The sequence below is a fragment of the Accipiter gentilis genome, chromosome 15 (assembly GCF_929443795.1).
Source record: "Accipiter gentilis chromosome 15, bAccGen1.1, whole genome shotgun sequence".
Lineage (NCBI taxonomy): Eukaryota > Metazoa > Chordata > Aves > Accipitriformes > Accipitridae > Astur > Astur gentilis.
The window spans coordinates 2,172,590-2,199,929 of record NC_064894.1 but is presented as its reverse complement, the minus strand read 5'-3'; the positions used below and the strand labels follow the sequence as shown (position 1 = coordinate 2,199,929).

General features: G+C 40.8%; 1 protein-coding gene across 1 annotated transcript in view; it reads left to right on the top strand.

The window, feature by feature from the left end:
* Window positions 1-27,340, top strand: part of EYS (eyes shut homolog) — a 940,845-nt gene that overhangs the window by 311,424 nt on the left and 602,081 nt on the right. Inside the window, exons 13-14 of the mRNA XM_049818234.1 lie at window positions 18,626-18,739; window positions 20,636-20,758. Coding sequence (XP_049674191.1) covers window positions 18,626-18,739; window positions 20,636-20,758 — 237 coding nt within the window. The remainder of the gene's footprint in view (window positions 1-18,625; window positions 18,740-20,635; window positions 20,759-27,340) is intronic.

Below are 27,340 nucleotides of genomic sequence, written 5' to 3'. Positions count from 1 at the left end.
TTATTTATGACACACTGAAAATATATTTTCTTTTTATGATTTATTCCTTAACATTACTCTCTGAAAAACAAAATAATGCTGAGGTTTTGACACATAAAACATGATTATGAGTCAGCTGACTGCATATATCTTCACAGAATATTTCCAATTCTATAAAAATGACTTTTTTAAACAACTTCATATATGTAAAAGACTCTCACAAGCAACGTTGCTTTCAAAAAATTGCTTCCAAGTGAATCTTGTTCCTTTTCTTGACTCTTTATGCTTTATTTTACCCTTCAATTAGCTGAGAAAACTATGGCTAGTACCAGTGAAAACAGAGATCTCATTCACATCTTGAGGATGAAGTCTAAATAGTTATAAAGCCTGAGAGCCAAAACTAATTACTTTCGTGTAAGAGTGTGTTGGCAAAAAAAATTATGAAACTATATCCTTAGTAAATAATTATGCTATATTTTTCCAGGCCTGCAGCCCCAGAAACTGTCAGTTACCAATTCCTTCCTTGCAATAATTGAAGTAAGCTAATTTAATATTTTTAATTCATCTTTCAGGTGTATTTTACCCTTGAGTTTTCAGTGTAGAGGAAAGCTGTGTAGCAGCTGCATCATCTGTTACATGCTCTGACGATAGCTATTTGCCACTCAGTGAAGGCAATGTCAAAATATTTATGCAGATCATAATTTGTTTACCTACTTTTTATGCTAATACAAACCCACTGTTTTATGATCAAGTTCTGAAATAGTGTGTATTACACTATACTATACTATTAATTGGGGGCTGGAGGGTGGTATTATAAATTAAACCACAAATTACATCAATACATTTTTACACAAAGGATTCCCATAAATGTGCTCTCAACTGCATGGAAGTATTTATTTATGGGACACATGCCTTTTCACTGGGCTGCATGGAAATACTTATTCGTGGAACAGGTGTCTCTTTGATAGCACTCACCATTGGCTGACGGAGAGAGGAGTTGGATGGATCAAGGAACAGAATTATTTCCTACTTCATGGACCATACTGTTGGGATTGCCAAAGTCATCATATGGGATAAGAGGGTGGAGGACAAAGGTTTGGAGTACTCACACAGAGGAAAGGCAAATGTTTGTTACAGCAGCTTGTGTGAGGAGGGGAAGGAAATATGTATTCTGCATGTTGAATAAACAGCTGGTACTTACTGCCAGTGCCACTGGTACATGTGACATTTGAATACATGAAGTTCTATTTTATAACTTCCTTAATACAATATGGTCATTGTTACTGCAGTATTGATGTTTGATAACACTAAAAAGCTTCTCTTATACAGCAATAAACTTATAACCACTGCAAGAATTAATATTGTGTTTGATTTCCTAAAGTTGGGCAATCTGAATACAAACTTACTTTGGTTTTGTGCTTGTAAAGTCTGTCTTCTTCATATTCATGACTTATGGTTTTGTGGGTTATTTCAGTAAAGCAACATCATGTTGACTACTCAGCGCTGGTAAGGCCACTCCTGGAGTACTGTGTCCAGTTCTGGGCTCCCCAGCATGAGAGAAACATGGAACTACTGGAGAGAGTGCAATAAAGGGCCACAGGGATGACTAAGGGACTGGAGCATCTCTCCTATGAGGAAAGACTGAGAGAGCTGGTGCTGTTCAGTCTGCAGAAGTCTCGGGGGGATCTCATCAGTGTATCATATACCTGAAGGGAGGGTGCAAAGACAGAGCCGGGCTCTTTTCCGTGGTGCCCAGTGACAGGACCAGGGGTGATGGGCCCAAACTGAAACACAGGAGGTGCCGTCTGAACTTCAGGAAACACTTTTTCACTGTGAGGGTGACCGAGCACTGGCACAGGTTGCCCAGGGAGGTTGTGGAGTCTCCGTCCTTGGAGACATTCAAAACCTGCCTGGACAGTCCTGGGCAACTGGCTCTGGGTGACAGGGCTGTTGGATGAGATGAGCTCCAGAGGTCCCTTCCCACCTCAACCTTTCTGTGATTCTGTGATTTTGACTGTGAAATCATAGGCTCAGCGTACTCTTGAAAGGCTTTGGTGACACAGTTGTACAGCAAAGCACTGGCGTGGTTGCATTCGTACCACAAAGCTGCATGCTTCATTCCTGTGGCCTTTAAAAGCAGGAGGAAAAGGAGGTTGATCTCAACTGTCTCAAATTTGATTCTTAATGTTCCTTGCATTTTGCAGAGTAAATTACTCTTTTCTTATTTCTTTATGCAGTAGTCTTATGTCCATTATCAAGTTACCTCAGTTTTTCAAATCTGAATTGTTTGGTAATACTCATAAAATATAAAATAGGAATATTTTATACACATGATCATCTTTGAATTATCATTCATATTCTTATACCTACAAACTTTAACTAGATTTTTAGTTTTGCAGTTTCATTACCATAAACTAATTAAATACAAATACACTATTCCCCTCACACCGCATTTCCTGTACTATCCCACTAGCATTAATTTTATGTTCTATGTTAACAGTCACATCAATTTCTTTTCATATTTTCATGTGTATGGAACTAGTGAAACTTGTATGGTATCCCAGTTAAAATCATATAAAGCTGGTACAATTTCAAGAATGCAGATATATTTACATTTACATTACTATTTTCTTCTGTTTTCTTGTCTAACTTAAATTTTATATTAAAAGTAGGTAATTAAGTGTGAATACATGGATTATAATGTAGTTAAAAAACACCCTTCTTAACTCATTCTTGATTTAAAAATAATGCAAATGAAGCTTACTCTTCCTTGTGTACTTCCAGCACATTAAGATAGCTAATTGATGTTTGTGAAAAAGGCATTATTTGTTGGTGTTCTGATCAGCAATAAATAAATGTAATCGAAGTATATGATATTATATTGAAAATGAATAATCTGCTTCAGCAGAAAAAAATTAAGATAAATACAAAATACATTTGTTTTCTGTCTGCAGGACAAATTCTCTTAAAAATGTGACAAGTAAGAGACAAAGAAATACAAATCTATTGATATGTTTTCCTTTCAAATCTTTCAGAGTGGATAACTCACACTGTGTACACCAGACAATTCTATTAAGGACAGATTTGACCTATGTTTTTAATTTCTTCCCTTCCAATCCTTAGGTCTGTAATATACCAAAGGCAGCTCTGAACAGCTGCAACAGTATGAAGTGAACTATATAATGAAAACCTTTAAAAACCAGTCTCTGCTATCTGCAGCTCTGTATTTGCCCGATGATATTTCCCCTTCCTTACTAGTCCTCCTGTAACAAATATCCTCAGAATGTCAGGAACAGACGCTGGACATTTACATCCCTCTGGAGAAAGGGTGTCCCTGCCATGACATGTCACAGGGAGTTGTTACAACGTTCCAGCCAGGCATGTTGAGGGCTGGGAGCTCTTGAGTCATTATAATTTTCTCAGATTTCAGACTATCTCCAATGGCAGGACTGTTGAAGACGGTAGGATCAAAATGTGTGGTTTTTTCTGATTCTGAAAGGGCAGCAGTAGTCCCTAAAACATTTTCACACTATTAGCAAAAATTATAAGAATGTTAAGTATTTATTTAAAAAATGACCTGAGTAATACACTCATCAGTAGCTCTGTTAAGAAGCTCTCTACAGAGTGTTGTTTTCAGGAGAGAATTTCTGAAACAGGGAATGCTAAGAGGAGAGTAGCATTGAAAAGCATTTTTTTCTGTTTTTAAGAATGAGGTGCTTTTCTCTGTGCTTGTTAATTTTCTGTCCTTTTGGGTGGTGCTGGGGGGAAGTTGCTTGGGCCAGATTACAGATAACTAGGTTTTCAATCTGTGTTAGTTTCTATCTAGTTAGCTAGTTCACAGTTAACTTTAGGGAAGTGTCAAAAGATAACATTTTCAAAAGGACGGAACTGCTAAGAGAAAACAATTCTAATTAGTTAAAACTTTAAAAAATGGCTTGTAACAACTGCATTAAGGTAGGTTGGCAGCTATGCCTAACTACCTTTGTTTCTATAAAGTTCAAAACGCTAAAAAAGCACAGGCAAAAGGAATTTGTCCTGTAGTTTTTTAATACATTGGCATGCAAATCAGCTTTTTACTTGTATTTTCTACTGCCCTACATTTTACATTTTAAATGTATAGAGTATCAGTTCATTTCAGTGGTTTTAGTATTCTGCATTTTTTTTCAATTTTCCTTAGTGTTGAGTATCATCAAAACAAATTAAAATATATAAGTCTCGGTTCACACAATAGGCTCTTTGGAACACTTCTTCATTATCCTTCAGATTAAATCTTGCACCATTGGCTGCTATTTATGAGAATACCAACTTACCTTGTCTTCATCTGGCATATGTAAGTTAGGAGCAAGTGAGTTACCTCTGCCCTGTTTTCCCTCAGTGAAAGCTAATTTAAATTTGTTGTTTTGTAGATCTGCCAAACTGAATTTCTGGCTCTGTGTTCCTAGGCTAAACAGTAAGGCAGTTTAATGACTTCCACTGTTTCCAGCTTTAGTCATGCAGCCATATACTTAAAATCGTCACAAAGTGGAATACGAACTAAGTTAAAGCTTGAGTGGTTCAAAGCTTATGCAATAATATCCATGGTTGAAACTTCGTATTTCTATGTCCAAGAACACAAATCTTGTGCTGGTGTGGTTAGCTGAGAAGTGCTGAAGTTTAAAACAAATCATGGTTTCCTAAGGAGACAGGTCTGATCTGTTATGAGCTGCTGAAGCCAGTAGCCCACCAGTGGTGACACCACCACAGTCCCATGCTCCCAGGTCCAACCAGGAGCAAGGCTGGGAGGGTTTTCCCCACAGGCACATGCACACATAAATACAGGACATATATATGTATACTCACGGCCAGCCACAAACCAACACAGGCAGGAAACATAGCACTTGCACAAACACAAACAGCACCAACAGCCTCACCCTATTCCCTTCTCTGGCCAATCAGGATTAAAGTTAGTTGGGGGTAAATATATATACATATATGTACAAACATATAGCGTGTTTCCCCCTAGCAGCTGGGCTCAGACACGCAGTCTATCCTGTAGCTGCCCCTGGATCCCACCGTCCCCTGCTGCTGGTATGTGGGCAGAAGAGCCCAAGGCTGCACTCCAGGGCAGCTGCTGGTACCCAGACCTACACACAAACGCTCAGACGCACACATATTCGTGCGCGCGCGCACACCTCCCCACACCATGGATGCCTCCAGTGACTGGCTTTAGACAAGCCAGCCTCTGGCCCCAGGACTCCCTGGTCTCCCAGTTGCACAGACACATGCAAACGCACCGCTCCAGTAGCTGGCCCAGACCTACGGCCTCATCAGGAGCCAGTCCCTCCTCGTCCCTCCAGTAGAGAACCCACAGACCTTTTGGTCTCTCCAGTATCCAGCCCAGAATTAGGGCGGCTCCAATGCCTGGCTCCTACCTCTCTTATCCTGCTCCCTGGGTACTCCAGTCTGATGTTTGCACACACTGACATAAGCACCCACACCATGTGCATGCGCCCCAGTCTCTCCAGTTGCTGACCCCCAGACACACGGCCCCTCTGACCCACGGTCCCTCCTATTGCTGGCACTCAGCCCCCCCAACCCCCCCCCCCCCGCCCCGGGCACAGAATAGAGAGTCCCTCACCCACAAAATTACTTAGAAATGGAGTTTAATAAGAAGAAAAGACAGACTGGTCAGGCATAGGACATGGTCAGACACACATGCTGACCAGCACCTCTTTACAGGTCACCAGCACTTTTTATACCCTTATCCCTCTCTTTTCCTGCATTTTTCCTCCACTGAACATCCCACAACTAGTCTGGTACAATCTCCAAATGCTCTTCCCCTGCACCCCACAGTGAGACCCAGACCCCTGGGCAGGGAGCCCCCGCAATCTGTGAGATGCCCGGGGTGCTGCCCCTGCTGACTCCTGGTGCGGGAGTCCCCTGAGGCTGAGGGTCCCCTTGAACAGCGGGTTGGGGAGCCGAGGTGGGGGTTGGTGTCCCTGACTGGGGCATTGGGGTGCCCCCACCTGCCATCGTACCTCTGTGCTCCTTCGCTTGTGTGGAGACGAATCTCTAATCACATAATGTAATCCATAAACCAGTATCACATGTTCAATAATTTCACCTGAAAGCAAAATGATTTTTTATATTGTGATGGGGTCCTGCAAAATTATTTCCATCTATTCATTCTCTTCTACAAGACAGTCTATTGAGGAAAGCTGTTACCAGCATAGACTTCAGTTATTTACTTTTATGGGCCACATTTAAAGAATTATTATAAGAATCCTTGGAGATGGATTAAAGGGAGGTTACTTAGAGGGAAAAAGCCTTTGAACAGGTCATTTAAGAGTAACAGCTTAGTAAAACAGTGAAGTAAGGCAGAAGCTAATAAGGAGGCTAATTGTGGTAGGGAACTGGAGGAAACAGGTGTGGGATACAGTAAACAGGGCAGGAGACTTTACTTAGAATTTGTCCTCATTACTATCTTCCTTTAACATTGCATCATAGTCATCTCTTTACTGCCTTCTTTCCTCAAATTTCCTTGATGATTTGGCATGTCTATGCTGGTCAGCAGTACAGGTGCAGGTGTCAAAACAAAATTGCACCATTGATACAAGAACAGACAGCCACAGACTCAGCTACTGTGGAGTTAACCTTTATAAATTTGAGAAAATGGGATTCAAGCCTGTGAGGAAGTGTCCAGGAAGCGTAGATGTAGGAGGAAGGGAAAAAGATATATATATATATATATACATGTGTATAAGTTCCAGAGGGATATTTTCCCTGAAGAATTAATACACTATACTCCTACTGAGAAATCTTCTGCCTTAATACAAATTGTACTGTATTTAAAAAATTTTTTTCGATATTAGACATGCTGATATGAGCAAATTAGCTATTAAAATCCTTTTATCACATCCTAATGCCCTTATTAATTTTATAGGTTCCAAGGACAGCAGTTTTAAGACTTTATAAGAAAGAAAATGTTGCCAAACCCTTGAAATTTTTGAACACTGTGTTTGGCTCAGAAATACCGTGATGTCTGAAGAAACATAGGGCATGGTTTAATACACATACACCAGTTTTACAGCAGTATTAGGAAACTGCACTGAATTTCAGCTGTGTTGCTCTGATTTACAATGGCGTGAGGGCAGAATCAATCTTATGGGTTTTTTAAGTGGTTCAATTTTTAGCAATGTGAGCTGTCTTATGATTCTGTATATCATCAAAGTACCATGATCTATACACAATAAAACCATCACATCCCATTATATCCATAAGGCAATGAATTCATAAGCTATTACCCTATACAATATACTTCTGTTTACTTTAAGGGTGCAGCGATACAAAGATTAAATGAGATAAATTCAGGTTTAATCAAATGGATCATCTAGGAGGCTGCAGGACCATGTGCTGCAACCAGCTACTGTTTGTGGAGATGACAATGACTAAGATCCACCCCTTTTCTTCTTTTTTCCCCCAATATTCTCTAGGGAAATCCATACCCAATAATAAAAATAGAAATAAAGAAGTATTACTTTGATTTGGTATGCTTTTATCCTTTCATGCAAGCAGGGTCCTAGAAAAATATGTGAACAGAGAATACAAAATTTAAAGTGTGTGGAGAAGGAATTTTGACCTTTGCAGTTGATGTGATCAGTGCAACCCTGTTATTTATTCAAAATTAAAAATTAAAGAAAGAACCACATTTTTACTGTTGCAGTTTGGTTATTTGACTAATGCGTGTTAACAGGTGAGGATACAGACCCAAGAAATATATAAAGAACTCAACAAAATAAATAACAGAGTTAAATAGCAAACTAAAACATAAGAGAAGTAAATAAGGATGACTTACAATGTGAGAAGAATTATTCTGTTGTCACAAATAATTTTCTCCTTCTTATTGTTCTTCACAGGATTGAAAAAGTACACTTCCATAAATGCAATATTACACATTCAATCAGTAGGTGAGTTGCACATTGGACTGAGATGTGCTGAAGACTGTCTGCTCCTATCAGCTTGGAAATGTTGCTAAAACCAGACAGTCCTAATGCAGTATGATTCTACCTCCTGACAAATTAGAAACATGAGCAGACTCAGTTTATATTCTCAGTAGCTTAAAACTTAAAGCTTGGCTAGCGTGTTGGTTTTGGCTGGAATAGAGTTAATTTTCTTCCCAGTAGCTGGCATGGGGCTGTGTTTTGGATTTGTGACCAAAACAGTGCTGATTGCACAGGGTTGGTTTAGTCATTGCTGAGCAGTGCTTGCCCAGAGCCGAGGGCTGTTCTGCTTCTCCCCCCACCCCACCAGCGAGGAGGCTGGGGGGGCACAAGGAGTCGGGGGGGGACACAGCCGGGACAGCTGACCCCGACTGACCCCAGGGACATCCCACACCAGAGGACGTCATGCTCGGCAAGAAAATCTGGGGGAAGAAGAAGGAGGGGGGTCGTTGGGAGCGATGGCGTTTGTCTTCCCAAGGGAGCGTTGGGCGTGCTGGAGCCCTGCTGTCCTGGAGATGGCTGAACTCCTGCCTGCCCCTGGGAAGTGGGGAATGGATTCCTGGGTTTGCTGTGCTTGTGTGGACAGCTTTTCCTTTCCCTATTAAACTGTCTTTATCTCAACCCATGGGTTTTCTCACTTTTACCCTACTGATTCTCTCTCCTATCCCACTGCTGGGGAGTGAGTGAGCGTCTGTGGGGGCTTAGTTGTTGGCAAGGGTTAAACCACGACAGCTAGGTCTTCTAGTTTATTGATTTGATTCCTTTTGTGATGCAGAATTTTTTGTTCTATTCCTTTTCTTTTTTAATCTTTACCTAATCCAAGTATATAGGGACCTTTTATAAAATTAAGGGATTTCCATTTCATGTCTTCAAAATTAACTACATTTGCAAGCTCTTTTCCCTTCTTCTCCTGTAACTTCCTCCCCTTGATGAAGGTCTGAATATATTTTCTATTTTAGTCCTAACTGCAGATTCCTATTTTGTTATTATTATTCCTTAAGTATAGCTAGTGTCATGATTAGGATAAGGTCATCCTGGTCATAACTTAGAACATTATAAATGCAAGATATGAACATATTCTAGCTTCCTTTAGGGAATTCTTTTAACTGTCTTCCATATTTCAACTTTACATTTCTTGTGCTTCTCTGAATTCTTAGAAAATTTTTTCTCTGAAAATAAAACAAAGACCATAGCAACTTCTCTTGCCATAAATTTTGCCAGTACCCGTCTAAGACCCAACTTAATTGCAAGCTATTGTCTGTTTATACTGGGATGATATTCCAGAGATGGCAATCTTCAGATTGGATTTCTAAGAAAAATCTTATTTTGTTTTTCTGACTGGTATTTTTAATTCTTTCTTTGTCTTTGGCCTTTTCTCCATTCTGAGGGAAGGGGATGGTCTTTATTTAAAGAATTCTAATGAGAGATCTCAGCTGCCTAATCTTTGGAGGTAAACTGAGCTGCGCATCTTCTTGTGAGCTGTATGGAAATGATGGCACAGAATAGCTTTGTAGGGAAGAAAATTGTCAATCACAGTTTAACAGGATTGCTTTCCAAACTAGGGCTTCTCAGAAAGTGAGACATTTTTTCCCCTGTGATTTGTGGGGGTCTCTTGTTAGTCTGAAAAAACCTTCTCTTTTTTTTTTTTCTGAGATGTAATGTCACATTGTAGAAAAAATGTTGTGAGATCTTTAATACCTTTTCTTTTTTCTTCCATTATTGAGCACTTCTAATAAGTTGGTATAACTATTTCTTTTTCTTTTAGTTGGGTGACCCCCCTTTGTTGTACACAGGATAAAAGATGGCTACTGCTACTGTGAAAGATAAGAAATTATCAGAACAGTAGTGTTCTCTCATCTTTTCCATACGGAATTCTTCAAAGAGGCCAAATCATGAACATTCATTATTATAAGAAATAAAAGTGATGGTAACTTGACATTGTGGTGGCTAACAACAGCAGCTAACATACTGAAGAATTTTCTTTATCTCTTACCGTGTTAAAGGAATATCTCTTCTCATTACAGCTTTGTTTCCCATCCTTCCTCTTTTGCTCTATGACATCAGGAAACTCTTACCTTCCTCCTAGCGGGAAAGAAAAGCAGCAAGAAGTTGTGACAATAACAATTGTTTGTTAATAATTCATAATATTTAACTTAAAGATAGTAAATGGCAAAAGTTTCATTTCTCCTCATTTCAAGTGTACTGTATGGAAAATAACTAAGGTTTAGGCCAAACTCCATACAAAATGCAGAAGGAAATGCAAAAGATACTAAACATAAACTTCCTAAAGAAATAATGCTTTATTCTACCTATCAATGAATTTACGAAAACAAGAAAGACTTGAGAAATCAGGTATTGGATACATGTTCTCTACCAGTCCCCTGAGAAAAGATTTTTGAAATAATTTCTGAGAAAGCTCTGCATCTATAAAAGGAGTGAATAAAAGTTCACATTTGTCTTTAATAATCTAATTTCATCAACATTTATTCTATCACCTGAAGCTGGCAAGAGTTACCTTGTTAGAACTCCTCCTGAATGTCTGATTGTGCATCTGCAGAGCAATCAGATACAAATACCAAAACCTTCACAGAAACATAGAATGGTTTGGGTTGGAAGGGACCTTAAAGATCATCCAGTTCCAAGCCCCCTGCCATGGGCAGGGACACCTTTCACTAGACCAGGTTGCTCAAAGCCCCATCCAGCCTGGCCTTGAACACTGCCAGGGATGGGGCAGCCACAACCTCTCTGGGCAACCTGTTCCAGCACCTCAACTCATCCACCTGAGGTCCTCCCCCCAGGCACGCCTTTTGCAGGCAGCTCTGCTGCCCGTCCCTGCCCCAGGAGAAAGGTCTTGGCACTCCCTGCAGTCTGAGGTCTGCACTGCAGCCTCCCCCTTCAGCAGCTCCGTCTGGGCGGGGGCATCAGCCATGGCTGGGGTAGGTGGTGCGGACCCCCCAGCCGGAGCTGCAGCCTTTGCTCTGCCCTGAGGCTCAGGTAGGACGAGCGCCCTCGGCCCGCGCAGACGGTCGCAGAGCGGTGCCCGGCTGTCGGGTCGTGTGGACTTTGAGCCTCTCCGCTCGGCCAGCGGAACGTCTTTCCCTCAAAAGGGAAAGGGAAATGTCTTTCCCGCGTGAACCGCTGCGCCACGCCCCAGCCGAGGCACCATGCCCCGTTTTCCCGCCCCGTTTTCCCACGCTCCCGGTCCCTGGTGCTCCCGTGGGCCGCCCTTAGTGGGAGCGGGGGCCCTGCCCAGGCCTCCCCAGCCGCTTGCTCTGGTGAGAGCTGCCGGCTCCCGTTGGGTGTCTGCGCTCTCCTGGGGTTTCCCCAGCTCAGGAAACTGCCCTGCACACAGCGATCCCCCGCTCCGCCACAGAACGTGCCTGCACCCGAGCCAATCGCCTCGGCGAGTCCTTGAAGTCACGTATTTGCTGCTTAAGAAAGAAACAACTTCCTCATTATTCCTTTGAGAAAGGCTCTGGTCTCAGAGGTTTGCAGTTCCTGCAGTGCCAACTTGATGTTGTAGCAAAATTTAAAATATTAAATTTTAGCATGTCACGATTGGCACTACATGTGCCTCCAAACTCACTCTTCTGGACTTTTAAATTAGGAACTTTGATGAGTCCTGGAATAGCTTCACTGGGAACCTGATATGTTCTTCAAAGCTCCCAGTTTACAATACATTAAAGAAACAATTCGATGTTAATTAAAGAACTAAACTTCTGATAATTCATGTATGTAGTCTGCTAGAATTTATAATAAAGGATTTATATTAATTAATTTTGCCTCTCAGCTTTTCTTTTTCGTGATGTTTAATCTCATAGTACATTGGTAAATGATTGTTTGTGCGTTTGTGTTTAAAATATGAAGAATTGTTTTACATGTCTTCACTCATTGGGGAGTTAGATAGGTCATGTAAAACAGATTTTAAACCTAATTCATTTTGTCATGTTTTCCATTGGAAGTTTGAAACCATAGCACCCACCTAGTAGTTTGTGAATTGATTCTAATTTTACCTTTTTTTTTTCTTTAAGTTTTTTTTTATGACAAAACTGCATATAAAATATGCAGGCTGAGTATCTGAGCACATTCCCATCATTGCACAGATAAAATTGCTATGAGCTACCACTTTACATCTTGAGGGTTGTTTTTTTTTCATTCTCACTACAGAGCTGCTCCCAAAGTACTGTTCTGATGACAAAATTGTAAAGAATAAACAAATATGCAGTTCTGCATTTGAGTATGCTGTGGAACGGTTATATTAAAGGACATTGCTGTTAAACTTATTGTTTTGTAAGACTCTCAAAATGTCCTTTCAACAGCAATTAATCCGATTCTTTTATTCTTTTCCACTTTCTTTCAACATTAGGTTATCAGCTGACACAAATCAGAATAGGCAAGTTGCCTATTCTGAACTCCCAAGTGGAAGAGGGTCAGATTGGGTAGGACTAACTTTGGAAATAAACATGACAATATGCATCTGTGAGATCAGGTAGATAGCAAACTGCGTTATCACAGCCTAGAGCTCAGCCTGTGTTCTACCACTTGCTTATCTTCATATAAGCAGCTACCATCCCATTAACAGGTGTGAGCTGCTGTAGCTGTGCTGTGTGCCATCCATATCAGGTCTAGTAAGTTCAAAGCTAGCTCACAAGCACAGTCAGACTGGTTTGAACAGGCTATAGCTCTTTTGCCAAGTTATCCCAATTGAAACATACACAAGCTCTTCTGTAGCTACTTTTTTTTTTTTTTTTTTTTTTTAAATAAAGGATCTTCAGGAAAGAAAATACAATTGCAGAGTTGTTACTGTTCATGTAATGACCCGTTCATGGCCTGTAATCCTAAGCAACTGGAAGAACTTTCCTAAGCAATTTTCAGTTTTGTAGAAACTAGACACATTGGTCACCTGCTGACTGTTGTGTTTCGTTCTAGCTAGTGCTCATTACTAGAAGGGGTTTGGAGACACACATGTCCTAACATTACTGCTTACATATGAAATCACTTGTGACTACAAATGGACCTGGATATTTGGTTGTTTTGAGTTTCTTCTATTTTTATCTCGTTTATAATGGCCAGTGGTAGTGGCCAAGTGTTAAGACAGCAATTGTCTCAGCAATTAGATCATCAAACATGTCATATATAATTCCCAATTTGAGCAGTTTTAACAAGTTTAACTTTGTGATATTCAAAGCTCCATTTCTGGAAGAATACAAAGTTGTTATCATAAATGACATAAAAAAAAATAATAGGTCAATACAGGATATGCAAAAAGCAACCCTTCAAAATTGCCAACTATGCAATCATAAGCTTGACAATGACTAGCAAAGCCTCAGTTCAACAAAAAAGGTTCTGTGTTTTAGAAGACCACAAAACAAACATTAGTCAATGGGATCATACTAAAAATACTTCAGAAGATATCAACATTTATTGGACTCTTTCAAGCAGTGAGAATTGGCAATTCTCTTTGGGTTTTGAGTGACATAATCTCACAAAGAGATCTAAGAATCTGTAATCTAAGAATATATGTGGGTGTAAAGACTATACCTATGCAGGAATAAACTGCACAAACAAAAAGTGTGAAACACTATTTAGATTGTAGTTCTGCAGAGGACAGTTTGGAAGCTATAGGTGATTTAAACTTAGACATGATTTACAAACATCACACAGTTGTAAAAATATAACAAGTATTGTTATGATACACTGCACATTACAGCCTGAGTTAGAATACCATATTATATACGAGTACAGGAACAGAAAAGACTGCAACTTGACTCATCAGAGATCTAGTGAAGAAGACCTATAAGAAAATGTGGAAGAAACTGTTTGTTTGGGTTTTTTTTTAAGCAACAGAAGACTGAGTGGAAACATCAGTCATGATATGTACATTTAAAAAAAAAAAATCAAGATATGTCAAAATCTACAAAGAGAAGGGAAATCAGTTCTTTTCCACATCACCTGCAAATAAGCCACAAGGGTTAACTGAGGTAAGGAAATCTAACTTAAAGAAAACCTGCAGGAATAAGTGAAGACAGAGGCTACTGATACACAGAGACAGTGGACCCTGTACCCAGGCATACTTTTCCAAGAATCAACTTGGTTAAATCTCTATGAGTTATTTTCTTCTTGAGCTAAGGACAGACTATGGTGACAAGGTCACCATCATAACACACAGGGACAGTAAGCATGCTTGATTCCAGGTGATAGATCAGAGAGAAAGGCAGAAACATCATGTTATGAGAGCTCCTGGTTCTGTAGGAGGTCTCACGCAGGGTTTTGTCTCCATGACCATAGGACCCTGTTTGAGGAATGAGCCTGCTGGGAAGAGACAGGTTTATCTGAAAGAGCGGTTCAAGGACATCTTTGCCAACAGACATGGCAGCGAGGAGGTCATTAAAAAGGTGACCAGCACTTTTTGTGCTGGAACCTTCAGTATTTTATGGCCCAAACACTCATGTTACAAGTAACCTACACAGGTAGCCCCTGCAGTTTGGCAGTCTGTATTTCAGAATACCTTGCTGTAGGTTTTTCATCTTCAACAAGGATAACCAGGTGTCACTGCCCGCGGCGGCTAGCGCAGGAGGGCGGTGGGGGAGCGCGGCCTTGCGCGGGGCCGAACCGGGGCGCGAGGACGGACGCCCGGCGGTCAGCGGAAGGTTTCCCTCGGGGCAGAAGCAGCCTGAACTCGGGAGGTGTGACAGCCGGCGGCGGGGTTTCTCTCACGAACCGCCACGAAACCGCCTCCGCCACCCGCAGAGCACCGCGGTGCTGACCACAGCTATCTCCGGAGCTCCATGCCGGGGAGAACCCTCGGTTCCGAGCGGGAGCGGAGCGGACCCCCTGGCTTTGCTCTCCAGGCTCCTCCTCAGAGAGGATCCGCTCCTCGTCCCGGCCTCGGCCAGCGGCTTGTGTCGGAAGGAAGGGATGAGGTGCGAAGGAGAGAGACGGAGGGAGAGACCCGAGCAAGACCTCGCCGGCCCTGGAGCCAGCCGCGCTCCCTCCAGTCAGCCCGGGGGTCCCTTCGTTGGCGCCCTTTTCCCGCCTCCTCGCCCCGCCTGCGGGCGGGCGCTCGCCCTCATTAGGCTAATGAGGCGTCCCGCGCCGGCTGCGCTTCCAGAGCCTTCGGCGAGCGGCCGGCTCCCCGGGGCTGCTCGGGGCGGGGGGGTCCGGCCCCTTCCCTTCCTCTCCCTTTCCCTTCTTCTTCCCGTCGCCATGGCCCCCGCCCGCCCGGTCGCTGCCCGCCGCCGGGGAGCTGCCCCGCGCGTCCTCCGGCCCGGCCCGGCCTCCCCGCCCTGTCGCCGGTGCCCGGGGCTGAGCGGGGCCGGGCGGCCGCTCCTCACCCGCGGTTCCTGCCTGGGCAGCAGCCTGGTGAGGCAGAGCTCGCCCTTCGGCCGGACTTGCCCCACCGCGGCAAGTGAACTCCTTCGGTCTCTCACAGCAGGCTGGCAGTTCAGTGCATGTAGGGTGTGCTCGGTGTGAGAAAGCTCATCTACTCTCAGCTGAAACGAAGTGGACATAGATGCATATTTGAGCCTGCATGAAAGGTTAGTGCAATATTTAGCTTGCTCCCATGCTGTGTTCTTCCTGGGAGCAGAGCTGCATCCAAATATCGCAGATCTTAGTTTACTTTTGATCTTGGATATGGACTTAAAGGCTACATTTAAAGTATCACATAAAATGAAATCAACAGTGAAGACGTGTGAGTAAAGATAACCAACTAATGTGGAAACTTGATTAGTAGTGAAAGCTAAATTAGACAAATTTACTTCAGGACTTGAATGCTGTATGATAATTTTACAATACTTACACATTTTGGAAAGTGAAGTCTGTTATCAAATATCCAAGTGGTGGGAAGATAAAGCTCATTGGAACTTAGGACAAGTGGGGACATCCTAGGTTATTGAGGCCAGTTCCACAATGCAACAGAGTGACAAAAAAACTAACCTGAAAGGGACAGTGTGGAGTTTCCTGGTTTGAGTTTAACAATGCTTCAACCTGAACAGCACTGCTTATTTTGATTTTATTACATCTGCAAGTGGAAACAATGTGTCACTTCAGGAAGAAAGCCTTTGGGAAAAATAATGTGTTCTTCACCAAAAATCAGTTCCCTGGATGGTACCCTTACCATTAATGTTTAGTAATGTATCCTCTCAAAAAATAAGGACTAATCATATTTCCAAATGTAACAGCACGGCTAGCAATGCTGGTACATGATAACATCTGTGAAATGAACACAGGAATTAGTTTACCTCACTAATCTGCATGATTTGTACCGTCCACCATCAATATATTAACTACTACAGATTATCTGCGTTTTCTTTGATGGTTAGGTAGAATCATGCAAAATACATGATACCAGATAATCCAGAATAATCCAAATAGTGATGATTGTGTGGTGCCTTCCAAAAAAGTTCAGTCTAAGACAAGACTGAAATGGAGATTCTTTGAAAGCATGTCTGATATCTGACTTGTATTCTGTGCAGGTTGTGCTCTGTATCTTATGTGAGAACCCAACCGTATATTAGAATTCATAAATAAATTCTGCAAGAAAGAGGGAAAAGAACTCTCACATTGATTGTGCTGGGACACTCCATTATTTATCTATATTTGTTGTTATTTTGCTGACACAAATAACAACACTATACAAATTATTTTTTCTGGTATTCACAAATGCATCATAGATTGACATTTCAAGATGATTCTGAAGGCTTTTGAATTTGTTTTCTAAATGAGATAAGGTTGAGAGACTTTAAAGATGACAGAAAAATAGGAAGGAAAGATGTAAAATCATCTGGTTTTCCTAACAAAAATTATCTTAATTTATTGATTTATTTTTTTTTTAGTTTTAAAAATAATCTTTTAAGAAAATAAAAAAAAAAATTGGGAATTCTTTGCTTTACATAAATAAGCATCTGTTTAACGTATAGTGAAGGCATGCCACATCATCTTTTGCAATTCATGTTCTGGGAACCCAATATTAAAAAAAGAATGCTCTTCCTCCATTTGAATAATTATGCTAAGGTACATGGAAAGAAACTGAACAGAAGAAGAGAAGAAAAACTTTCAACAGGAACACCTTCACTTTATGTATGGATTTTTTAAAATTATCTTAGTAACAATGAAGATCCGATTTATTTTGTTCTTCTAATCAAACTGAATGTGCTAATGGTTGTGCAAGGATTAGTGGTGATATTTGGAATTAAGACATTATGAAGGTATAGATGTGTGGTGGGTTGACCTTGGCTGGCAGTCAGACCCCCACCCAGATGCTGTCTCACTCTGCCTTCTCACCAGCATGGGGGGAGAGGATGAAAAAGTTTACGGGTTGAGATAAAGACAGGGACATCACTTAGCAGCTACCGTCACGGGTAAAACAGACTCAAATTGGGGAAAATCGGTTTAATTTATTGCCAATTAATGTAGGTTTGCATAGTGAGAAACAAAGGCAAATTAAACAATACGCTCCCCATCCCTGTTTTTTCCCCAAGGCCCAGCTTCACTCCTTCGCTCCCAACTCCTCCACCTCCTCCCCACCCCGAGCAGTGCAGGGGGACGGGGAATGGCGGTCGAGGTCAGTCCGTAACAGCCCCTTTCTGCCGATCCTTCCTCCTCACGCTGTTCCCCTGCTCCAGCGTGGGGTCCTCCGTGGGCTGCAGTTCTTCAGGAAAAACCTGCTCCCATGTGGGTTCTCCGGGGGCCGCAGTTCCAGTCAGGAAAACCGGCTCCAGCCCAGTTTTCATCACCACGGGCTGCAGGGGAACCTCTGCTGAGGCACCTGGAGCCCCTCCTTCCCTCCTCCTCCTCCTCGTTGGTGCTGGCAGGGCCGTTTCTCACACTTTTTACCTCATTCCTGACCACCCGTGTCACGTTTCTGCCCTTTCCCACCCAGGTTTTCCCCCACCACCACCTTGGCTGCGGGGCTGAGCCGTGCCCGGCGGTGGGCGGGTTGGAGCCGGCTGGAACCGGCTGTGTCTGGCGTGGACCCTCCTCACAGAGGCCGTCTCTGCGGCCCCTCACTGCCAGCCCCGGGGCACCTGCACCCTGTAAAAAATGAGAAAATCGAGTTAACCTTTCCTTTTGCAAGTCATTAGTCTTTGGATTTTTGTTTTAGTGATGGCTACTTTACTTCTTATAGCAACGTATACAGCGTCCTCGTTTATTGTATTTAAGCTGTGCACTTTGCATGTGCTGAAGGCCTGATTCGTACGGCCCGTGTTTGTTACGCCTCAATGTATTTGTGTTTTTTAACTGCTCATCTCCACAGTAGAAAGGACCAGACAATGGATGAGAGAGAATTGATGTACTCTGTCTTATATTAACATGGCAAAAGTCAAAAAAGGTTTCATAAAGTGACTCTTTTATAAGCAAAATGCTTGAAAATCTGTATAGTGTTTGCATACTGGTATGAATGTGGTCTTACTTTCTGGAAGTACTTCCTACTTCATTTATTGCTTTATTCCAGCAATAAAGACCTGTCTTGGTAATATTGAATAAGAAATGAGTGAAATTTAATTCTATGTAAATAAAATACAGAACCTCTGACTTCCAGCTTCTTTTTTCAGGGGAATACGCCCATTGGTTTTAATTACAGAACAACATTTGGAATAGAAGTTTCATGTTAATAGCACACATAAAGATGAAGAAAATCAAAGCTTACCTTGCTTCCTTTGCAGGTTTTTCAGGCCAGTACTGTGAAACAGAAAAGAAAGAGTGTGATTCAGCTCCCTGCTTGAATGGTGCTGTCTGTCAGAATGATGTCAACAGCTATGATTGTTTTTGCCCTGAAGGTAAGTTGTTCAAAATAATTTATTTTTATTATCTTTGACAATTCTTGAAATTGCCTGCAGTCTGCAAAACATCTTCTTGACAGTCTTCAAAACCATTGTTAAAATTTCCTTTCTATGAAAGTTATTCATTCTTTTCTGAAGTCTCATTTGCATCTTTGTCCACCAAGGCACCCAATAAAACAAGCATGCTCATTAAGAATGGAGACAGATATACTTGTAAGTGCTACTTTTTTCAGACAGAACCTCATGATTTTGGCAAAGTCTGAAGGAGTGGAGAAAACACAAATGAGCAGTGTCTGAAATCCACGGAAAATGTAATCAATAAACTTACAAAGAAAATATTTTATCCTGATATACTAACTTGCAGCTTTATGACTGAGCATAGCAAGAAAATTACAATGGCCATAATAATGACTGTATTATATCTTCAGTACAGAAATCTATTAAAAAATTCACAGACAAAAATAATGTGATTTTCAGCACTTTTGGTCTGTTTCTTTATAAATGCATATTGCTCAGTGTTATCAGAAGTGTATGAACAAATGAGTGGTTTCAAGAAAAAAGTAGTTAAAGGAAAAACTAAAATGCTTTAAAACATTTAATATTACAGTGTCTTTCTGGCATACTTTCAGAAATGGGTTTCTTCTGAATATTTATATGTTTTTTTAAATTGGATTTTTAGGTAAAAATAAAGTCAAGGTTGTGATTTATAACCTGGTACTCTGTTTCTGCATTTTAAACTTTCTTATACCTGTTTGATTTTAATCTTCAAATAGTACTACTTTATAAGTATGGACTGATGGTGAGTTGATTTCATAGCTTACAATATTTTAGGTATTTATATATTAATACAAGCATTCTAGTGGTGATGATAAGCTCAGGAACTCATCACAAAAGATGAAATTGCTACGAATAATTCGCATAAGTACAGCCTCCATCATTAGTTAGCTTAAATTAGAAGCCAAAACAGATATTGGAAGGCAGCTGAAAATTAAGCTTGCAAAAGATCATTCAGCTCTTTAGTCTGCCTGACCAGCTTATAGATAAATAAATCTTGGCATCCACGTTGATAATTTTGTGGCTTACTTGTTACCTGTGAGACATGGGTCTGATTAAACTCTAAATGCAAATGAGAATTGTTACTGTATACATTATTAATGAACTAAGGGTAATTCTAAAGTTTTATGACTCGGGGATCAGTGGAAATTGGTTCCATGGTCAGTTTGAGAAATTATGGGAATATGCCTTGCACTGAGGGTGCTGATAGCTTAGCATTAGTCATGGTCTTCCTGCAGCCATGGCCTGCGACAGCACTAATGATAGTCATTTTGTAGCATGACCATGAATTAGAATACATTTACAAGAGCGTAAAATGTCAGATATTGGAGTGGAGATTCTCCAGCAATTTCAAGTACAAAAGAACACTGTTGGACGTCTGAGTTTGCTAAGTCACTATGACACAAGAAACAAATAGAGAAAAAGTAGAGAAGTAATTATTTGAGAGTTGATTTTTAAAAATATAATCAGATGTCCAATCCCAGCATCACTTATCTTCATCTGCAATGTTCTCAAAATGGCAGAAGATATATATATTCTTAAGTCTCTGCTAAACAAAAAGTTCAAACAGATTAATGAAAATACTGAATCCTAAATTCGTTCTTTCCATTATTAGCTCCTTTTAAAGTATATTTGATGGTGAAATGTATTTTCCTATTATTGACAGAGCAGAAAAATCTTTTGGAAAGATCTTTCCATAAGACTTCAAGATAATTTTATTACACGAGTAAATTGAAAAAAATATATTTTTTTAGAAAAAGGGACCCAAAGACATGCTTTAGAAATGAAGGCACAGATATAGCTGAATAATACATAGCTCTTTGTTTTTTTCCAACCAAGGTTTTGAAGGTCTGAACTGTGAAATCAACTTTGATGAGTGCACTTACGGCTTCTGTAAAAGCAATTCAACTTGTGTAGACCTGGTTGCAGACTACCGTTGTGTTTGTCCTCCAGGATTCACTGGTAAGATTTATTTTAACTCTGGAAAAGACATTAAATAGTTAAACTTTTTATTTCTTTTTCTGAAATTAAAACAAACTCTTTTTAATTGCATTTTGTTCAGTATTTTAGCATTAATAAAAATAAATTCAACTCAGTGTTCTGTGCTATTGATAATCTGCTTTAATTTCCCTACTAATGTGATAAAAATTGAAAGCAGCATGTATGCCATTTGATTAATTGATGGAAAGCAAAACTGTATTTTGCCTAGAAAAAAAAGTGTTCAGACAACACCTAGTCTATGAAACATAGCTGAGCAATGATAGCTATAGCTGGTGCTGTTTGTCTTCAGAAGATCGTATCACAGCCATACTTGATTGAGGTAGAAATGAGAATACAATTTTAGCAAGAGGACACCTTGTTCCCTTCAGGAAGGATGCCATCAGATCCTTACAATAAATAGCTTGTAAATTGCACAATTATTTGTGTGTCTAACAGGTTTAAGAAAATAGCTCTTGCATTAGGAGCAGTCTTCATGGCCCTACTTTCTGCCAGAAGCAGCTAACAGGATCATGGGGAAATCAATAAAACTGTCTCAAAAAATATGCCATCTTAACAACTAATATGCTGTGATGTCAGGGACAGGAGCACACTGACTTTCAACTGCTGATTTCAGAGGGGCAAATGGAGCAGCATTAGTCATAAGCGGTAACAGGAAGACAAGAAATGGCAGTCTTAGAAATCATACACAGTTAGTGGATGTTGTAATAAAAAGCCAAACAGATATATACAGAGAGCTCAAAATCTGTGGTGACCAATGGAGAGGAAAGAAAAAAAAAAAAAAGAAAGATATCTATTACGGAGAAACGAAGGGCTAAAGAAGCAAATAGAGCAGTGAATGATGAGGAAGCAAAATTAAGTTAGAAGTAAATAGAGCATTTCAGGTTGATAGTAACACCAGTGACATCCATTTTAGGAGCACTTCATACATATTTTGTCATTGGTTAAAAACAGGCAGATGGAACATAAGGAATGTAAGATGATACACGGAGATTTAGAATCTGTGAAAGTGATAATAGTTGCAGTTCCCACAGACGTCTGTGATTTTGCTTAATTCGTGCCAACGTATTCTAATATTATTCAGCATTACAAAACTGAGATGTGCTCTATTTCCTACAAGATCACATTCTCCTTTTTTCTTTGATAACTGGCTTAGCTGCCATGAGTTTGCATAGTATATGCCTATTTTGTGTCAGTCATGAAAATAATGGAGGTGATTACAAAGTATTTGTTGATATAAATAGAAGCATTTTTAATGCAATAATTTTAAAAGAAGGAGCTTTAAAAACTTACTGCTATAGTGCAAGGGTCAAAATGGAAAACATCTAACTTTTCTGTAGTAGGTTGCAAACAGTCAGTTTGAACAAGGGAATACAGGAAAAGCCGTTCCTTTGAAAATATGGCTACACTACTTTGGGATATAATGGAATCCACATTACAGAACCAGAACTATAAACTAATGTGTGGGTGTCACCAAGGCAGTGCAGAACAGGGTACGTTCTCCTTACGGAGGAACACTTTATCCTAGATTCATACTGATGCAAAGAGTTTGCCAATAAGGTGTCTGTTCATTCCAAGACAAAAAGGAGTCAAGATCTGTCAACAGTAAAACAGTTACCAGTGAGTTATGGGCAGATTTTAATGGATACCTTGAGGCCTATGCTGAAGTCATAGAAGTTCACGTGACTGCATAATAGGCCATTATGAAAAGGCTCTATTTTCTCCTGTATTTCCTGGGTGAGAGACTTTTCATCATGAGTATGCTATTGATCTCACTTCATATTGGCTTTTTTTGTGAGAAGGGACAGCTCCCACAGGAAAACACATCAGCCAGTCTACTGACTGGAACTGGAAGTGGGGATAAGGATCCTCTTGATTACACTGAATATTTTAATCTGTGCTCATACTATTTGTATAATAAATGCACAGTCAGCCATTGTGGATGTCATTAGGTCTGCTCTCCCCAAGCCTTCCAACAACTGCTTCAACCTCTCTAGAAAGAGTCTTTGATGCAAAGTACTGAATATTTTAGCTTTTATCTTCTAAGAAAAGCAAACAGTAGTTAAAGAATGTTCCATGCCCTTCTGAGTTCTAGGACTGATTTAAATGGCCCAAGAAGATATTGTCATAATAAGTGATACACTCAAAACGTTTTTAAGGGGAAAAGGAAACGTAGCATAGATATAGGAATTTTTTGTTTATCCAGTTAATATTTAAGCAATGTAGAAATCCATATTATATAATGAATGTAGAAAAGCACCATTAACAGCACAGTCAAAATTTTTACACCAGAAAACTTATTAATATCTACCCATACTCTTAGTGTTATGTTCAACTTTCTAGTGTCCCTATGTGACAGTTCCAGTCTTCTCAGGAAGGAATGGGGGAGTTTAGGCGATAGTCATTAGCATCTCGAGCCCTTTCCCAAGAGAAAGTTGATGTTCATGGGGGGGGGGGGTGTCCTCCTCTTTAGTCTCGGGTCCAGCTGGGGTTATTTTTACACATTTTCTCATCCAGCCTGTATCCTTCTCCTGCACTGCCAGCTGCAGGCTGTGACTGAGGGGGGTGTCCCCCCCTCCCCAGCGGGGCCACCCCCTGAGCTGAAGCTGGAGCAGGGCAGGCAGGGGTTAAACCAGTGACACCCAGCTCAGGCCATGGGGAAGCTGAGCCCTGAGCCCCTGCGCTGCCCAGCCAGGCCTGCCCCTGCTGAGGGCAGAAGTCATATCTACTGGGCTACAACAGTGAGCTGTGACCGCACGGAGGCCCAAGTTAGAAAGTTCATTAACCGATCTGCTTACTCCCTGTTGATCACATTTTGATCAAGGGAGTGAAATTTGAAAAAGTCCAGTGAATGTATAGGGCTGATTTTTTTTTTCCAATTTTTTTCAAATGCATTTTTGTTTTCCTAGCACATTAATAGGCATTTCCAAATAAAATTTAGCTTTAGCATCTGAGCTGGTCGGATACAAAACCAGTCTCAGGCCTAGTTGTTTGCTTGTCTTGCTGTTTACTAGCTCTGTGCCTGGCAGCATCACTCTGCTTCGATGTTGCATGCCTTGTGCACGAACGCTTTGCTGGAAGGGCAGCACTGGACAGGAGGGAGACAGCTGCCTGTTCGAATGGCCTTGGCTGTGGAGCTTGTTCCTTTCCTGGGAGCAGAGCCGGGAAGAGGCAATACTGTGCGTGCAGCAGGGAGCAGGCCTCGCTGGAGGGAGCAGCTCCCTCCTGCTGAGGAAAGCCAGCAGGGCAGGAACACCCAAAACATCTGAGAGAGTCCTGAGAGGAACAGGGAGTCTTCCTGCAGCTTCTGCTCCCAAGTGCAGTTTTTATTGTTAAAAGTGTGAACACCTGAGTGCTGGCAGCTTTGCAACCTGCTGCATGGTGTTTCCTTTACTCTGAGCAAGATAGGCAGACAGAGAGCAGCAGCTCCTGAGAAAGTCAAGGGAAAGGCTGTCTGTATGAAATCAAAGCTTGCTCTCAAATGCCCTCTTGTGGGAGTCAGCACACACAGGATCGTTGTAATTAGCCTCTAGTAAAGAGCTACTGGACAAATGGACAGATGGCGGCACTGCCACCTCCTTCCCTCACAACGTTTTGTTCGATTTTGTCAATTAGAGGGGTTTCAAGAACATCTGGCAGTTGAGATGAATAAAGACAGTCAAGGTCTGTTAATCTGGCAAGCCTCAAAAATTAGAAAAAGACTTGCTGAGCGCATCCAGACTGGTGAATTCTGGCCATTATAAGAACCTGAAGACAGGTGAAGTAATATTTTAATATTGAACAGTATGACACCTTTAGTACCTTAAGTAGTAAGATAACTTGAATCAAAGCATCAATGAGGTGGGCTGGTATGGAATTCATCAGTGATCCAGAAGGAGGAGGCAATTTTATGACGTGTTGGTTACTGTTTTCATTATTTGGGTGGATTTTCTCTGGTAGTGTAAGTCACTGGAACCCAAGAATTTTGAAAGTCAGTGTTCTGGGATGAGAAGGCATGTTTTTTTTAATCTTGAATAAGTGACAGGATTATATTTTGCCCATTGTAAACCCTTTGCCTATTTCAAATTTTACAAAGATATTATTAGTTAAATGGACTTCAAAATTGTGCACGTGTGCCTGAGTGTAGAAGTGATCCCTGTGCTAGTAATGTTACCTGATCCGAAAGGAACTCCCGAAACACACAAATTATGTTTAGAGAGGAGACATTGCTTTATTCTGCACAAGGTGCAAGGTGGAAGATTTCCATAAAGTGAGCCCACCTGAGGTTTTCAGTCAGTACTTACACACTACAGTTAAACCGCCACACATATCTCATACATATGTTCCACCTAACTATTGCATATTCATTATGTTGAGCAGGCATGACGTGGTGTTCTCTTGAGCAATCACCCCAGAGTCTTCTATGCCTGTGTGGAGGTCTCGGGTGGGCTTCGGGGGGTCCCTTGGGGAAGACTACCCCTTCTCCTTTTGACCTTTTGTGGGCATGTCTCACCTGAGGACACCCGGGTCTGTGTTTCTCAATGCCGAAGGAGGATGTATGTCCTTAATTAGCAAGTCTGTGACTCTGAAATGTCTGGCGCCTTGACTATTATCGAAGCACTCCTTAAGCATCCTCCATTGTAAGCAGAATCTTTAACTAGATAAGCTTTACCTTGAGTACTGGTAGTCTAAACAGTCCTTGAATGGCAAGCATACCACACTTCTCATGGTTTAGGTTTTTTCTTTAAGCTATCACTGCCTTCTTATTTTAATTGGTGTTTTGAAAGCTTGAGGCAACAGTAAGGTGACACCAGTGAACACTGGGTAGAGGAAACATGATTCCAAAGTGATTTTTACTTTAGCACTTAGCACTGAATTTTGTTATAATTTATATGCATGAGATTCTTAATCTGACTTCCTCACTCATGGTCCATATGAATTCTCTATGTGTAACATGATCCTTGTTATAGGTTTTGCCTGTGTCTCATTCATGTTTTTCATTATCATGAGGCAGTATGAATCAACAGTCAAAATCTACCATCAGTCACATGTTGACTTAAATAAGTCTTTAGGCTTTACACAGCAGACTAAATAAATTTGCAAGCTTTTTAATATGCTTTCTGAAGATCAAATCTATATAATTTCCTCTGGCTTGTCTCATACTATGAGCTTTAGGAATCCTGTGGTAGCTATTGTGGCTAAACAAGTGGTCCCTGCAACACTGAACGTTTGAAAACCAAAATTATAAAAGGATGTGCAGTGTCTTCTATGTCAGCTCCATCACAAGGCAAAAGGTGATACCTTTTTTTGTGCTTTCAAAAATCTTTTCCTGTGCATTCTTTTTCTACGGTTTTCTAAGCTTTGTTTTCAGCAAGCCTGCAAAAGCTGTTCTATTTTAAGCAGCTTTTGCCTGACCCAGGTGTTTGTAGTTAATAGCAGGACCACTACACAGTTTAAAGTCATTGAGTCACTCCATCCTCCATTCCACACTAATCATCTCCAGTTCTGTCTTCAATAATTCAAAGGAAAGAATGAGCCTGAGAAATCTCTTGGTGCTTACCCATCTTTAGAGTCAGTCACAGATACTCGGTCTCGCTTGCATCTCATGTATCAGATTATTGTTCCACGTCAATGGCCCTTATAGAAGCAGTGGAAAAGCCAGGTATTCTTTCCTCTGATGTCGCCCAATGACCGAGTGCATATAAACAACAAGCCAATGTCTGATCTCTAGTCAAAGCACTAAGGTTTTTCAAACCAACCCAAAACCTGGAAGCTGAAGACTGAAGAGGGTGGGGTGGTTCCCCCGGCTCCTGGCCAGCAGAACTCTGATCACAGCAGGCCCATGGTGGCACCTGCTCAGCTGGGACAGTGCCCATAGTTTTCTGAAACACTCCAGAAGGCGGGCTGCCGAGGGCAGGCTTCCCGTAGTTGGGCGTGCAAACTTAACTTACTGGAAAATAAACACTATTTAGGCATACATGGAAATGTATTCAATATGTATTTCTGTGGTTATTAGAGAATGTTTATTGTCACATCCCATGTAAGTGTACCTGCTTCCCCTGGAAGGAATTCAGGTTAGAACACTGAGTGGGGAAAAAAAAAAATATAAAATCAGTAGAGTGCAGAAAAGTCTGTTTAAGTTTCATCATGCTGCAAATTATATTACATAAAAAGTTTGATGAAATAATACATAAAAACTATTGAATTTCATGAAAGAAAAACAAATCAATTATAGTTCAGTAGCAATGTTTTTTCCAGTCATTGAAAAAATAAGCAAAGTCTCTATTTTGGGGATGAGAAATCAAATGGCACATTTCTCCAATAGTTTTCCATCTGCAAATAATAAGCATGATTTGTTTAAATTAGAAGGTGAATAGTAACAGTTGGAACCATCTGACAAAAGATAAGTTAATTCTTCAATCAAAAATTTAATTAGTTTATATGGGATTTGCTTTATCATTGCTCTACTGGAGGTGTTATGAGATTATTTTTGTATTTCAGTTTATCCACTTTATTTTTGATATAATGGTTTTTTTCAATAGTGATGTCAATTGTCATGCATAATAT